We start from the raw sequence: 16,786 nt of genomic DNA, 5'->3' as shown, positions 1-16,786 counted from the left end.
GAAAAGATGTGTTTAAGGACCATCCGTCCCGGAGCGCCCCGCGCATCGGCGCAACCCCCTGAGCCCCTGCCCGGCCCCGCAAGCCCACCGCCGCGGGGCTCCTCACCCCAAAGCGGGGAGCAGCACCCGGCAGAAGGGTAGGGGGTCTCGGGGTCCGCCCGCCTGAGGGGAACGAAGGGGGTTGCGGGACCAGGGCCACCCCGGGTGGCCTCCTACGGCCCGCGCCCCGCCCCGGAGGGTTGCGGGAGGGCTCACGTGGGGGAGAGGCGCCTATGGGGAGGCGGCGGGAGCCGGGCAGGGCGGTGGGGCCCGGCGGGGCCGCCAGCTGTCAAAGAGGCATCCCGGGCTCTGCGGGCGGGAGCAGCCCTATGTGTCCCTAAGCTGCGAAGCCCCCTCGGCCCCGCTCGCCATGAACACCGAGGAGCAGTATTACGCCTCGGCGCAGCTCTACAAGGAGTCGTGTGCGTTTCAGAGAGCCCAAGCGCAGGACTACAACCCCAGCCCCCCCGCCTGCCTCTACATGGGCAGGCAGCAACAGACTCCTTATTCCAGCGCCTTAGGGGCTCTCGAGCAAGGCAGCCCGCCAGACATTTCACCTTACGAGGTGCCCCCCATCACTGAGGATGCCGGGGTCTCTCACCTTCATCACCATCACCACCCTCATCTTCCTCCTCCCCACCAGGACGCGCTGCCTTTCGCAGACGCGGGGGACACGGGGGCTATAGAGGAGCCCCGAGTGCAGGTGCCTTTCGCCTGGATGAAGTCCACCAAATCGCACACCTGGAAGGGACAGTGGACCGGTAAGCCCCGCCGCATCCCTCTGTCCTCCCCGCTTCTGTCCCGCTCGCTCTCAGGAGCCCTTCCCTGCCCCGGTCCTGCTCTCGCCGCTCGGATGTAGTGTGGAGAGGTCCTGGAGGATCCCTTCCCCTTCTCCAGCCTCTGCAGACCCACTGCTCTGGGGCTGCTAACGTTAGGTTGAGCGCTGGGGAAGGAGCCGGCACTCCAGTCCCCTCCGGCGGGCTCACCGCTCCCTGCGCCTCAGCAATTATTAACGAATTATTTTTCACCAATTAAGTAATTGTGGCCAAGCCGGGACTTCGTGACGCCTGCCGGGAGCTGCTTCCTCGGGCAGCACGGCGAGCCCCGAGCGGGGGCCGGGTGGCGGAGGCACCTGAGAGGTGGAGCGGGCGGGGAAGCGGCAGACAGGGCTGGCAGGAGGGGACAGCCCCGCTGCCCCGCGTCCCTGCGCCCACCGTGCGGCCGCGGAGCAGCCCCGAGCCCTCAGGGCAGCCGCCGAGCCCCTCTCGGCTGCCTCTCGGCTCTCCCCGGTGCAGAGCCCATCTCCCCTCCCGTCCCCTCTATCCCGCTCCTCCTGCTCCCCGGCGAGTTTTAGCCACAAATGCACCTCTCAAGTGAAAAAAAACAGGGCACGGGAAACAATGCACAAACGAAACGGAGTTGCCAGTGGGGGGAAGAAACTCTATCTAGGCAGAAAGTTCCGCTGCCCAACAATATTTCTGTCTCTGCCTGCACAATGTTATCGTGTCCTGCGCCTCCGTCACGCCTATACGGCAAATATTATATTAATGGCTTTGTTCAAATAGACAGTTGGAAAAAGGACCGGAGTATCAAAATCTCCACGAAATAGTTTGGGAATTGCATGGGGCAGGCCGAGGGGGAGGGAAAGACAGGTGGCGGTCCCCAATCTCCCTAGAGGCGCATCCGCCCACAAAGGTAGAAGAGAGTGCTGTCCCAGGCCACGGACACGGCGGCAAGGATGGTGCCAGGGCGAAGGTGGGGAGAAGGAGAGAGGAAACCAGATTGTTTTCCATGAGTTGAGTGAATTTCGGGACTAATAGGAATAATAATAATAATAATAATAATAATAATAATAATAATAATAATAGATAGATAGATAGATAGGTAGATAGATAGATAGATAGATAGATAGATAGATAGATAGATAGATAGATAGATAGATAGATAGATAGGTAGTCAAACTTTCGAACTACACCTTTTTCTTTTTTTTTTTTTTTTCCTCTTTCTCCTGTACCCGAAGAATGAGAAAACCAGCAGGAAAACGAAACTTTCCCCGCGGAAGCCTAAAATTCTTGCCTGTTGCCCCCAGCCCTCCCGGGAGGAGCAGACAGGGGCCGTGCATGACCGGTGTGATGTGTGTGCAGGGTTCCTGCCGGAGCACGGCGCAGGAAGAGAAAGGGGCACCGCGCTGTGCCGAGTGCCACAGAGCGCTCACAGCCAAACCCCGACATATTTTGTACAGTGTGTGCGGCCCGACGACTTATTTTTCATGGAAACCCTTGGGATTTAGGTGTCCATGGATGCTGCGGGGCTTTGCGCTGTTGCCAGGAAAAGGCGGCCAGGGCCACACGGCTCCATGCCCGGCCCCGGGCTCCGCCACTCGCCCCGGGCTTGCCGGCCTCGTCCCGGTGCCCGACCGACCTCGACCCTCCGACAGATTCCGGGCCTTTCCCCTTCCCGGTAGCTCCAGTTTAGTTTAAAGTAACAGAACAAGGTGGGCTTTTTTCAGATACAAACTCATGCATGCATAGGTTTCGATTTTCCAACATTTTTTATACATGTACACATTGATTTTAATATTTATTTATATACTCAAGTAGATATATACACATCACTTTGCAAACATTGTATGTGTATTTAAAGACATATTTTAAATACATATTTAAATTTTAAACATAGGTTTATATTTATAAACACTGTATATATAAATACAGAATCATGGGAAGAGGAAGATGGGAGCGGTGGGAGAGTCCACGTATCTCTCTTGAGATGATTGTTTCATTCTGGCTGTTTAAAGCACCGTTCCCTACAGACGATATCAACCCAAAAACGTTCCCAGAGGGGCGCTGACGCTGGCAAGAGTGGCCCTGAGTTTCCGTGCCCACCTCCGATGCTCCCGCCTGTACTCCCCGGGCCCCAATGCCCACGCAGGATTGCTGCAGCCGAGCTGGGAGCCGCAGTCCCACTGCTGCCGCTTTTGACGTGAACAAGAAATCCAAGGTTTCATCAGCTTGGCCAAATGAAACGGCTGCGGTCCAGCTCCCGGCCCGGCCCTGCAGGCCCACTAATTATTATAATTATTATTGCTTTGCTGTAAAGGTTTTTTTTTTGGTGCGTTGGGTTTTTTGGAGACTTTTTTCTGAGGGGTTAAATTTTTCAATTTTGCTTTGGTTTGTGTGTGTGTGGTGGAGATTTTTCTTTTCCCGTTCTTACTATTTTATTTTATTATATTTTATTATATTTTATTATATTTTATTATATTTTATTATATTTTATTATATTTTATTATATTTTATTTTATTTTATTATATTTTATTTTATTTTATTTTATTTTATTTTATTTTATTTTATTTTATTTTATTTTATTTTATTTTATTTTATTTTATTTTATTTTATTTTATTTTATTTTATTTTATTTTTTTAAATTTAATTTTAAGAGGGAGCTTCCCTGAAAACCTCCTCCAAACCATTGCTAAAAATTATTAAATTATTGTAAAATAAAAGAACAGCAGCGGAGACTGCCTCCAGCAGCAGCACCCCGCTCTGGCCAGCAGGACAGCTCCCCGAGGCCTCCCCCTCACCCCGCTTGCTTTCCCCCCAGCGCAGGGAGCCTGGTTCGCGGTCCCCGCAGCCCGAGGGGGCGGCCGGGCGGGCCCAGGCTGACTCTCGCTTCTCTCCAGGGGGATCCTACGTGGTGGAACCGGAGGAGAACAAGCGGACGAGGACGGCGTACACGCGGGCGCAGCTGCTGGAACTGGAGAAGGAGTTTCTCTTCAACAAGTACATCTCCAGGCCGCGGCGGGTGGAGCTGGCTGTCATGTTGAACTTGACCGAGAGGCACATCAAGATCTGGTTCCAGAACAGGCGGATGAAGTGGAAGAAAGAAGAAGACAAAAAGCGAGGGGCGGGCAACAGCAACGACCCCGAGCAAGACTGCGTGGTGTCCTCCGGGGAGCTCCAGACCAAGGAGGATCTCCAGGCATGTCCAGCCGGGAACCTTCCTTCGGGAGCCTCCAGGGACCTTCTCGCCCCCAGCCTAGTCCCCAGAAGGCAGCAGGACTCTCGGTGAGCCGCGGGGAGCCCCACGGCCCTGGACGAGGAAAAGGATGGGACGTGGAAAAGAGCCGAGAGCTTCCCTCCGCCGTGCACTGCCGGGCCGGGCCGCGCAGACCCACTCGAGCCTTCCCTCGGGGAAACGCGGTGCCTCAATTCCGAAACTCTCGTTCCCCCGGAAATCAATGTAAGATGCCGGGCTATGGCAAGGAGAGGCTCGCTGTGGGCTCTAGCCCCGGAGGAGGCCGCAGGGAGCCGCCGGGATGGCGGCGAGCTGGGCCCCGCTCCCCCGGGCCGTCCGCGCCTCAGCGAGCCCTACGGGACAGCTTCTCCCGGGGAAGGCGGGCCCCAGGTGGCCAGGGACGGTGTGTGCCACCCTGGGTGCACGGAGAGGGCTGGAAACCGGAGGAGAAGAGAGCCTTCCTTGCCGCGGACAGCTGTAGGTCGGAGCGTGGACACAGACCCCAGTATCCCGGACCATCCACGGGCTGGCACGCAGCCGTCCCTTCCAGTCCCCCCAGGGCATCGGCTCTACCGAGGACTCTTTCAGGACTGTTACTTACTTCTCTGGAAACTGGAACCTGGTTTCTTTCGTTTTCTTTTGCTTTTAGGAAAAAAAAGGGGGGGAGGGGGGAGGAAAAAAGAGAGAAAATATTTTTTAAAAATTAGAAAAGAAAAAGCCCACGTGTCCTGCGGGCGGGATTTGTCTCCCCCGATGACCGGCTCCCGATGACCGGCACAGGTAGCCAGACCCTCCTCCGGAGCTGCGGGGCCCCTGCGCAGGTGCCCGCGGCTCCGTGCCCGTCCGGGCTCCGGGGACTCCGCGGCTCCAGGGCCGCGCTCGCCTCTTCGAGGGGTGAATGCGAGCCCAGGAATGCAACAGAAAAATCACGGGTGCTCTCCGGGCGGAGAGCAGAATGATATATCTGGGGGGTAGGGCTGGTCTCAGGGACCTTGTCCTTTGGGAAAAGCTCCTGCGCCCCTTCCAAGTCTTTCGCAAACTCGGACTCTGTCTTGGAGAGGAGAAACCTCTCTGCAGCATGAGCTCCTGTCCCGGAGTAGCTTTCTGCGTGGTTTTTCTCCGCAGACTTGTTTTTACACCCCAGCAGAGGCTGGGGGCCGGCTGCCTCCCGAGGCACTGCCGAGCACAGGGGACTTTTTTTGGGGTGCTATTTTTCGGTCTGTCCCGGCGCGCAGGAGAGCTCGGCTCCTCCGAGCAGGGAGAGAGCCCGGCCGGGGCTTCCCTGCGGGAAGATGGGTAGCGGAGCCCCTGCCGGCCGCCCGGAGCCCAGCCTGCCTTCCCTGCTTCCAGGAACAGCTTCCCCATCAGGACAACGGGGGGGACTCCAGCTAAGTGGGGAGCAAATCACAGCCGAACTAGAAACAGAAAGCACCGGTTGGAAGGAAGAAGGAGCTGTCCGGTTCTCTGTGGGTCAGGCGAATCTGCCTTCTCTCCTGGACGGGGAGGTTCCTGCTCTGTACCCGGCACAGCAACCCCTCGAGCATCCCTCGGAGACCGCCACAGGCCCTCCCGCGCTGCGGGCCCGGGAGTCCCACGGGAGGAGGAAAATGAGGACCTGTCGCGTCCAAGTCAGAGGATGTTCCCAGTCCCTCGGCTGAAAGCGAGGGGGAGAGCAAACAGCTTGGCAGAGCTCTTTGCAGTTTTCTCCTCTTACATGAAACTTCTAACACTGAGGTGGAAACGAACTGAAGGTGTAATTTGTCTATTGCTTTTCTTTCCTCTGGGAACATTAATATCTGTGTGCCAGGAGAACTATTTCTGGTAATTTTCCCTGCACGTTCCCTGAGAAATTTCTCATCCAAGCCTGTATATCCTTATTCATCAGAATGGAGTGAGGACTTTTAACTAATCATTATATGAGCAAAATTCAAATAAAGCTGTTCTGCATAAGAAGCAAAGCACCATATTAATTAAAGTAATATTTCTTAAACTTTTGGGAAACATGAAACTGTTTTTAAACCTCAGAACTCCCAATCACTGTTCATTAGCATTAACCTGTCGCTGGCAACATGAAGTGGAACAATTTCCATGTACCTTTTACAATGTCTGGCACTGACATTGCAATCCAGGAGCCACTATAAAAACAGATCCAGCTGCAGGAAGGATGTCTTTCACACAAAATACCTCGATTTTTTTCTAAGATTTGTTGAGCACATTGCCCTGACTGAGCAGCATACACGGTAGCTGAAACGTTGCCCGTCCGTTCTTTAGTATAGTGCATTCAGTTTTGATTTTCTTTGTGCACTGCTCTGAAAATTTAAAACATGCACAATTGATGTGAATTGTTTAATCACAGTGCCAAGGTGTTTTTATTAGTAGAAGAAGAATCAGAACTGCATAGTTTAGTTTAAATGAAAAAGTATTTTTCTTCTAAGAGCTGACATAGTTTATTTGTTTATCACTTAGATTAATATGTACATACATATATACACACCCTTTTTACAACTGCACCAATGGAAAAAATAACATTAACCAAATCAAGACAGCTCTGGGACCTTGTGGAGCTAAAGACTCACGGTAGCTTCACCTGGAAGAACAGCCAGCCCTACAGAGTCCTGGGGAAAAGCAAGGCTGACATAGAGAGTTATAAGGCCACTAGAGTTCTTGAACCATTTCACCTCACCAGAAGCAGTTGTGCAGATATATCCATCTACATAGGAGACACCTCCCCTTATTAAATAGTTTATGATTTATTTGTAATCTAGGATAGAATATCCATAAAACGTTCTCAAAATACTTTTAAAATTAGACAAGAGATAATGAAGTGTGAGGCATCTTTTTATTTCCTTCTTGGGCAATAGTGAAGTCTTTCAGGCAGGTGTGGGAGAGGTACATCCCCAAAAATTGTATGTGTGCAGTGTTAATTATTTTAAGGAAAAGCTGAGCAAGATTCGGGGAAATTTTCCTGTCCCTGGATCACCATGCCTTGCCATGGCATCCACCCTAGCGGGAACTATGGAGACATCAATACTACCTGTGGCTCCAGGGAAGATAGTGAGGCTGTGAGTCTTGATTGAGCTTTGCAAGGCAACACCTTTGCTGCTCCTACTTTGCCCAGATCCATCCCCCCAGTACTGCAGGGAAAGCGTTCTTTTCCTGCTTCTGCACAAGTGGGACACTGACTGCCATCCCAGGAGAGACCACGAGGCAGGATCTCACCTTCTTCCAGGCCCAGCTGAGCATCTGAGGAGAAGGGCACACTGCTGGGCAAACCAGCTTGGGGCTGCTGTCACACACACAGAGCAGATCCTGCTGCCAACCCTGCCTTACCTCCCCCCGATCAGGACCGGGTCCCACCATCCTGCAGTAGCGGTGATATGAAAAGTAGGATTGCCGGACTGGTCTCCTCTCTTACCAACCCTCATTTTTTGCCTGAAAATCTCCCAGTTTATGGATAGTTATGCCTATAAACCAATTCTGAAAGCAGTGGTTAAACATAAGGTGTGAAAGACTTTCCAGCTAGACACTGAAGGCTGCTACCTCCTACTCTGATTGCTGCTGCTGCCACGAGCACAGCTGAAGAGAGATGTTACAGGCTGAGAGATGAAATATTGCTCAGAAAGGCTTTGGTGCTTTGAAGTGCAGCCAGGAATGGGATGCCAGCCCTGCAACCACCAAAGCAGAGCAGGCCTGGGCAGTGCAGCTCATGGTCTGTCCTCCACACAGGGCAGAGGTGGCTGAGGGTTAAGTGCTGGGTTTCAAGGCTTCTTTTGGGAGTAGAAAGAAATGCCATTGTGCTCTCCTCATTTTTTATAGCTTAGAGAGACCTTTACACATTAGCATGGACAAGCCATGCAAACACACATGCACACACGTGGCTTCCAAAAAACTGTGACTCAGAAAGGAGATACCTTTCCTGCTTTTTTCTTCCCTGGATGGGGATAAGAATGGCCAGATCTTCAAGGATATTTTTTATAGCAATCAGGAAGAAATATAGGGAGGACAATGAAATGAAATGAAATGAAATGAAATGAAATGAAATGAAATGAAATGAAATGAAACGAAATGAAATGAAATGAAATGAAATGAAATGAAATGAAATGGAATGAAATGAAATGAAATGAAATGTGGAAACACTGCAGCGTCTGTGTTAGTAGTGAACTATCTACTTTCACCTACCCATTACTTACATTAATTTAACACTTAACATTTATTGTCACTGCTCCTGTCCCACTGGCTTCCAGCACCTTTTCCAGTGTCTTTCCATGCACTATGCCAGCACCACTTTTCCGTGCACTATGCCACAGCCCCAGCAGTGCTTTAGCTGCAAGTGCAAGGAATGGTGGAGCAAAGGGGAAAGTGCTTGGAGGCAAGGCTTCTCACAGCCTTTGTCTTTCTGCATCTCCTCTCCTCCCACCACTTGCTGTCCTGGTATGCAGCTCTTCTGTTTCTCAGCATTTTTGGGATCACTACGTTTGCAGGAACAAGCAAAATGCAGAGGAAATGAGCTGAGTGCCTCTCTCCCCAGCATGCCTCGGTGATGAATCAGGCCTGGCCCGACTCATTCATGGAGCAGGAAACTCAAACACGTGGTTCCTCTACTATAAGGTCTGACGCACTTGCTGCCTCATATCAGGGTTTGTTCCAGAAATCATTTGCTTCCAGCAGCAGCACCACTGCAAGGAGGAGAGGCTGCACTTGTGCTCTTTCTGCATGAGTGCCATGTTCACAGGAGCCCTGATGTCGGGCTCCATCCAGTAGGATTTACTGGGTGCAAGAGTCAGGTGCCTTTGCAAACAGGCAAATTCTTCACAAACAACCCAAAACCAGATTGAATGGGAAGAAACTCCAGAGATGTAGGTGAGCAGGACCAACAAGGCAAGAAGATTGCAATGACCATTGCAAATGCAATGCATTTGCTGAGGAGCACTGGCAAGGAAGGGGTTGCTTGGCTTTGTCTCATAGTAGGGAACAATGGGAACAAGGAGCTGCTGACAGTGGCAGCTTCATTTTCTCCCTGTTCTTTGGGCCAGACCCAGGAGAAGAAAAGCATCTGCTCAAAGAACCCTTGGCAGAGTGATTTAAGATTAAAAAGTAAAACACATGCAGGAGGTTCAGAAAGCATAGGGTGCAATGGTTTGTGTCTCTGCTACCAGGACTAGATTTGATAGTGGATACTGGAAGAGTTGTCTCCAAGAGTGTTGGTAGCACTCTGGTGTTCTGTTTGAGCATGGGCCATGTGTGCCATTATATATTCAGCTCTGCCTGCTTTGGACATTCCCTGCAGACCTCAAAGCAGAGGCAGGCAGTGATTAGTGACTTCACTGCTGTAGGAAGAAATCAGAAACAGGGAATGGAACTCCCTTTGGAGAGAACGGAGGGTACCCGCAGCCTGTGCTGGCAGACCAAGCTGTCTCAGGACCAAGGTGGAGCCATACCAGGTCCTGGACTGTGCAGAGACTTGTGTTTGAACACCACTTTCCTGGGCCCAAACCCTTCTCCAGGGAAAAGCAAACAGTTACCTGTTGGGAGCCTCAGCTGGGTGCGGCGTCGTAGGGCTCCAAGTCATGTTTTGAGCACAAGCCCTCCAGGAGAGGAGGCTGCACCTCCCTGCAGCAAGCAGTAGCAAAGCAGCCCCCTTGCATCCTGGCTTTTAACAACATTTCAGCACAGCGGATCAAGTCCCTCTGGTTCAAACACGTGCCTCTCACTCCCTGCCAGGACTCCAGCCAGGAGAGCTGATCTCTCATCTGGTATGCCCTCTCTCCTTTTCTGCTGCTAAGCCCTTGGTGGTGAGTCAGTATTTGGCTAAGGGTGAGACTACATGAGGTGACATTGCTCAAGATAAGGTGGCAGAATAGCAAGTCCTGTTTTGGGATTCTTTTTATTTTTAATCTATTCTGTAAACTGAATTTTTATCCAAAAATTGAAAACTGTCACAAAAGGGGGAGGAGGGGAAAATCCCTTTTACTTTGAAGGGATCGAATCCTTTACCCTGGAATAGATGTGCTAGAACTTGTTGTTAAAGTCAGGCTGTTTCCTGGAGTTGTGTTTGAAAATATGCTCACAGCTTCACCCTCTGCTGCCACATCACTGATGGTTTGTTATATTCATCCCACGTATTTTAGTGAGACAGTTTTGCTTCAAACAGAAAGAGGTACATCTGATGGCAGGTATGCAAGAGAGCATTTCAAGCTGTGCATGAGATTAGGTGGAGGTAAAGGCAGAGGAAAGGGCCATAAAATGTAGAGCTGCATGCCCCTTTCACTACAAAGAAGGGATTCCTTAGGAGCACCCCTGAAGGAGCAAAAATAGAACTGGAACTGGAACCACTGAGCTTTCTACTCTGTTCTTCTGCCCAAAGTAAGATCACTTCAGACATGTTGTTCTGTTCTCTTCTCTAAGGCCTACATAACTGCAGATTTCACAGTCTTCTCTGTTCCAGTGCATCATTACTCCTACCATGAGTGCATTTTCCTAGCATCCAACCAATCTTACAAATTGCAGTTATGGCCTATGCTTTCTGGCCCTAATAGCAAGGAGAAGACAGTGTACTTCTCTTCAAAACAGCCTCCCAAGAAGCCAAATGCCGCCCTGAAAACTCAGCTTCTGAGCTTGCTGACATGGTTTTCTAAGACTTTCCCAGGACAGTAACTGTAAACATAGATATGTGTACATTCTTTCTGTTACACGTCTTGTGATGGGCATCTCTCATGGCCAGTGGAGTGGGAATGTGTTATCCTGACCATCCAATCCCTGGCCGTGGTCAGAAACCTATAAATCCTGGGAGGAAAATTAAACTTTCTCTTCCTTTCACCACACCTTGAGCTGTGTCCATGTGATATATTCAGCACCAGCAGCAACAGTCAAAGGAAAAGTTTTGATGAAGAAAATTAATTTTCCAGGCAACTTCTGCATTATTAGAGACTTTTTAGAGCAATTACTGGGAGCAGATTCCCAGAGCTCAAATACAGAAACTGGACAGGATGGGCCTACAGGGCAAGTAGAGGAGTGGTACTCCAGATTGTGATGGAATAGTGTTAGAGGGTGCACAGCCAGAAAGATGAGCTGGCACTGAAAGCAGAAGAGGTCAGAAGGGAGGCAAATGAAGCCTGAAGCTGTTGGTATGCTATGGGGAGAAGCCAGAGGGAGGCATTAATGGAGAAGGGTGAAGAAAAAGGTAACTGATGTAATGCCAAGACCTCAACAGCTACAGGATTATGACACCAATGAGGTCATTAGCTGGGAATGCCATTTGGCTTCTAGGGAAAAGTCATGATACAGAAACCAGGTGTTTTGTGTGTTTTACTTAGCTGTTAATTGCAGCTCGCACCTTCCTTGCAGAAGCTTAACTCTCCCTTGTAATGTGATGGAGTTTTCTCACTTGTCTCCACATTCCTCCTGGTCCATACACGAAAAGAAAGTGTTGTGTTTCTAGCAGGGATTTCCATTTAATGCAGTTGCTCTGCACTAGTGTTTATTCACTGTTACATGCAGGGTTTGTTCCAGCTGTTCCTGGTTATGACAACTCAGGTACTTAAAGTCCTGCTTGCTCAGGGCTCTAAGTGGAGCTCTTTCTTGGCAAAAAATCTTACAGAGCTGCCTCATGGTTCCCGTGAAAAATAATCCAAATTCATTTAGATGCAGGCACTGGAAATCGTCAGAAAATCTGCAGAGATGTGGGAGATAAAAATCCATTTAGGGTGGCAGATTTATGTCCTGCTCCAGCAAAAAGTCCCATTTGCCCCTATGTCTCCTTTTATCCCAACCTCTCAGCTTGGCTCTGAGGAGTGAGGTAAGCCACACAGCAGCACTGCTCATGGAAGATCTGGAATATCCCACCCTTTCTGTGGTGCTGCTGGATTATGGAGGGCTGGGAGTAGTGATAGCTTGTTGGAAAATCTTAGTGAACATGCAGATGTGGTCCCTAGATAGGTCAGGGCTTCATCCTGCTCTGGTTGCAGCTCTACAAACACTTGGGAGAGCGTGGGGAGGGAGGCTCAGGAGAGAAAGGGCGTTTACAGGTTGGCATCAGGACCTAGGAAGAGACAAGGTGACACCTGCAGGCCGTGTCTGCTCGGAGGAGGTGGGAAGTCAGACCAAGGGAGATGTGGTGTTACCTCTGCACTCCTTTGCAATGCCAGCCTGGCACTGTGCCTGGTTATGGGGCACGGAGTGGATGATGGAGGAAGATGTAGAAGGAACTAAAAAATACCCAGGGAGGGAGCAACTAAAGAGACAGTGCTTCCCTTCATGCCATAGGGAAGGAATTGTATCTGGGAGCCAGAAGAGAGGCAGAGAGGAGAAGAAGAGGAAAAATTTGCTTTCAAGCCTTCTGCCTCTTTCAGGCCTACATGGAATAAAACATGGGGCAGAAAGCAATAATACAGATGGAGGAACCACCAGGCAAGAGCAGAACTGGAGAGCAGCAATGGATGGGCAAGAGCCAGGAAGCTGTCACATCCCAATCTGAGGGTGCAGTGGCATGTCACATTAATCTGAAATCCCAATGCTGCCTCTCTGCCTCCTGTTTCTGCAGCAAACAGCAGCAGCTGGATGAGACAGCTCAACTCATCAACCCAACAAAACGCTCATCATCCTGCAAAAATTGAAATGAAATATCATTTTGAAAAAAGTTCACCCCACACCTGCACCTGCATTACCTTTGACATGAAGCAGGAGCTTCTGCAGGATCTGGAGGCCAAAAAGAACCAGACAAGGAAGCAGAGGAGAGTTACCCATGGGGTCATGGGTGCAGCATAGCTACTAGAAGAGTTTCCTCTCCTTGCTTGAGTTTTCTTCTGCAGCCTGACACATCTTGGCTGTTGGCCACCTTAATTTCCTTGCTGTCACTCCAGAAGAGATCCCCCTTTGCCAGGAATCTCTCCATCTTCTGCCTTCTCTTAGATGGCCTCTGCTACATCCCAATCTGCTTTTTGAAGCCGTCACTTACTCAGTATAGAGAGACATCCTGAAAAAGGGGGTACCAAGGGAAATTTGATGAAAGGGAGCCTTCAAAGAGGCATAGATTGTTCCAACTGAGGGCTTGGAAGAAGCATAAAGCCAGGAGCCAGTAAAGGAGATCTAGGCCATGGTCCAAAACTAACTGCAGCCAATGGGACTGATTTGAATGGGCTTTGGACTCGATTCTTGAACAGCAGCTGTAAAAGAGGATCAGGGGGTATGATGAGTGTGGAGAACTGAGAATAGGAAAGTGAGGAGGAGGAGGAGGAATGATTTGTTCAGCCATTCAAACATGGTTTATGTGGGACATGTAAAAGCTTTCTTTAATGCCACCAGGGCTCTCCAGATGGTGCCACAGCCATTGGCAGGCTCTGCTCTGTGAGGCCGTGTTTTATATGGCAGCACTGGCTGATGTCTTGTATTGCAGTAGCAACAACTATCAGAAGAAAGGAGAAACACTGCAGAGGGGAGAAAACAAGTGGAACTGTGCTCGATACTGCTGTGCTGCCCGGTGGGAAAGGGATGCTGAGCCATTTCAAACCCTTTATATCGATCCCTGGTGGCACAAGCCCAGGGAAGGGAGGGAGGATGTGCCAGACTCCTCTAGTGAGGTCAGCTGAAGACAGCAACACAGTTTGCAGGTGGAAACGCCTTTGTCATCGCCGGCATCCCTGCGGAGCGCGGCGGGAGCTGCCGCCGCCACCTGCCGGCCGCTCCCGTGCCCGCAGCTTGGCAGGTGGCGCTGGCAGCTGTCCCTGTCCCCACTGCCCAGCTCTGCCAACTGCACAGGCACAGCGCCGGGCAGCGCCTTGGCCATCACGCCAGGAATCGGTCCTGTGAGCCCGGCACAGCTGGAGCACCTACCCCAATCTTGGTGCTTTTGCCTTCCTGCTGAAGAGGTAAACAGAAAGGAGTGGATCTCCAGGGACATTCCACTGGGAGCGTTCACATCTGCAGGTATCCACGTCTTCTTACAAAAAACACAAGAAGGAACTGCCTTTCTGGAACTGGCTCACACGATTTCAATGCCACTTAGGAATCTGAGCGCACCCATGAGTTGAGGATGCCTCAAGATCACTCCTCAGCACCGAGCCAAACTGTCACCAAATGGTCACCAAATGCAGGTGACTTCTATGTTTTACCGTCTAGAACAGGCCGGCTGTACCTAAACCATATCCCAAAAACTATTGCTTGTCCTAACCCTAAATCTCCACCCAGAGGTTTCCTGAGCAGCAAAAGCTGGCCCAAGCCAGCTGCTGGCTGCGGACCATGCCAGACATTCACTGACCCAGTTGGTTGAGCTGCAGTGCCCAGGAATATTTCCTGGCACCTTTCAGTTTGTTAGGACAGACGTGGGAATTCAGCCGTACCTTCGCTTATCCAATGGGCAACTTGACTGCAGCAAGGAGGATGTCTGTCTTCCAGAGACAAGAACCAAGCTGGTTCTGGATGACTTCAGAGAATTTCCAGGAGAGTGAAGAAATGTGACTACATTGATCTTTACTTTGTGAGACAAGTAGTCCTCTCAAGGGGCTTGATAGTGCAGGATGCCAGGGCAGTGAGGATCTGGGAGCCAGGCTGAGAACCTCTGAACCAGGACTGAATGGCTGAATTTGAAGAGCACTGCTGAAGGGATCTGAGCACTGCTGAAGGGATCTGAGCACGTGCTGATTTGGGAGAAAGAAGTCTTGTGTCTTTCATAAAACAGCATATATAGATCATGATGTTCAGAAAGGAAAAACAGACTGAGAGAGGTTAAACATTTAAGGTCAGATAAAAACACACAGCTGATTCCTTCATCATGAATCATCATTTTGTGCTGACTGTGCTCCTAACATTTCATACTGGCCCTTGCTTTTTCCTGGACTGTCAGGAAGGGACCAGTGAGCTGAGCAGGGTGGGTGGACAGGGTGTGGCATGGTGAGACACGGTGAGGAGACTGCCTGGAAAGGAGCAGTGCCTGCTGGGCTCTCACTCCTTCCTTCCATGTTTTTTGTGGTCTCTGCAAGCTGCCGTGGTGCGGCTGTGTCCCTCTCAGTGGGCTTTCCCTTTGCCCTGGACCTCAGAGCTAATCCCAGACCACAGGAACTCCATGGGGCGCAGGCAGCTGCCAGGTTGAGGTGAGGGGCACTGCACTACACCTCAGCAGGGAGGCAGGAGGTGCCCCTGAGGGCATCCCCTGCCTCCAGGAGCACTTGGCACTGCAGCCCCAGCTCTTCCCCTTACCAGGGCAGAAGTAACATCCTTATCTGTGAGTCAGGAAAATTCCTTAGTTTCTTTCTCATGCTGCACTTCAGTTTTGCTGTCTCTTGCACAGGGTGTCAGCACCAGGGTATTTGTGTGATAGTAGCTCCCAGCCCACGGACCTTATAGGAGCACTTTCCTACACCAAGAGGGAAGGAGGCAGGTTTCCAGCTGTCCATGGCAGCATGCCTGAGTAGGCATGTGGAGGAGGCTGAATCCCCCCAGACTCTGGACCACCACAGACTCTGGTGGACTGCTGGCCCCTTGCCATGCCAGCCCCATCTGCCCCCGCTGGAGCAGCTGCTTTCCTCGGGCCAGTGTCGATGTTTTCCTGCTCCAATTCAGGAACGTGTGCCCACAGGCAAAGAGATAACAAAGGGTATGTTTTACCGGAAAGACCAAGCCTCTGAGGATGGAAAACACCTTTGGAGCCACGATAGCAGATTGGTGAGGGAGTGACTGAGAATGAAAGAGTAGGTCCAAAGCGTTGCTCTGGCCTTGGAAGAGCAGGATGTCGTTACTGGGAACAGAAAAAGGATTATGTTTCTGGATTGAAGTCCTCGAGGAAGAAACACAGCTCCTGATAAGAGAAAGTCGCTTTTTCTTCTGAGTCACTACATTCCTGGGAGTAGTTGTGCAAGATGTTTTCAGAGACCCCTTTTCAGATCTCCATGGTTAGGTCTATCTCCACCTCCATAGATGCTTACAAGCTTCTTGATGGGGAGGAAAGAAGATCTCAAAACATGGGCATAATTGTCAGAGAAACAACATATGCTTATGCACTTAATATACATGAAAAAAGAGTGGTTTGATTATTTTTAAAATAGCACATCTGTATTTTAAACTGGAAAAAAAAATCTTTGGTATTATTGATAGGAAGCAATGGAATTTTCACCAGTGGAAATTCCAGCTTACCTGAAATTTTACAAATAACAAAAAAAACCTCTAGATCAGGTGAGGACTAGAATTTCCCTAAAATGTAATCAAAAGCTCGAGTTATCTTTAAAGAGACCTCAGTAGTTAACTGTTGCACCACTCTTTATATGACTTCCAACTACCTCCATGAGAGGAATCGGCTCATTTTCAAACTATGGAAAATGGAAGAAAAACCTTTGATACTTATGCCTCTTGTCTCTTGCTTGATTTAGGAGTCTAAATGTCTTTGGAAGCTCAGAAGGCCTCTTGGTGTACATGTTTTTCCCATACTGCACTTGAGGTGACTAAAAGCTGAATTGGGGTCTTAAAAATCCTGAGACTCTCCTGATTGTGGAGTGCCCTGAATCACGCACCTGGTTTAGGTTTGAGTTCTGCATCAAGATGTTCTCCAAGGACTTAATTACAAGCAAGCCTTTGCTGAAAGCCCTAACTGTTGACACTCAAGTTGGGAAGAGACCAAACAAGTCTTGTAGCCCTAGGTGATCTTTCTGTTTGCGTGTTCACACCATGGCATGGAAAAATTAGACCACAAGCAAACTCAGTTTCCAGGGCTGAAAGTTTGTCTTGAATGCCAGCAGAGGAAGGGAC

General features: G+C 50.2%; 1 protein-coding gene across 1 annotated transcript; it reads left to right on the top strand.

Annotated features, from left to right (window-relative positions):
* Nucleotides 1–347: 347 nt before the first annotated feature.
* PDX1 (pancreatic and duodenal homeobox 1) lies at nt 348–5,889 on the top strand. Its single transcript, XM_005516285.3, has 2 exons — nt 348–800; nt 3,720–5,889. The coding sequence occupies exons 1-2, from the start codon at nt 410–412 to the stop codon at nt 4,106–4,108; spliced, it is 780 nt and encodes a 259-aa protein (XP_005516342.3). The 5' UTR covers nt 348–409; the 3' UTR covers nt 4,109–5,889.
* Nucleotides 5,890–16,786: the final 10,897 nt, after the last annotated feature.

This window comes from Pseudopodoces humilis, chromosome 2 (genome assembly GCF_049639895.1).
Source record: "Pseudopodoces humilis isolate 2021_Gansu_Grassland_sample_001 chromosome 2, ASM4963989v1, whole genome shotgun sequence".
In the NCBI taxonomy this organism is placed as follows: domain Eukaryota; kingdom Metazoa; phylum Chordata; class Aves; order Passeriformes; family Paridae; genus Pseudopodoces; species Pseudopodoces humilis.
Note: the sequence above shows the minus strand (reverse complement) of the source record. Positions and strands in the feature narration are given on the sequence as shown.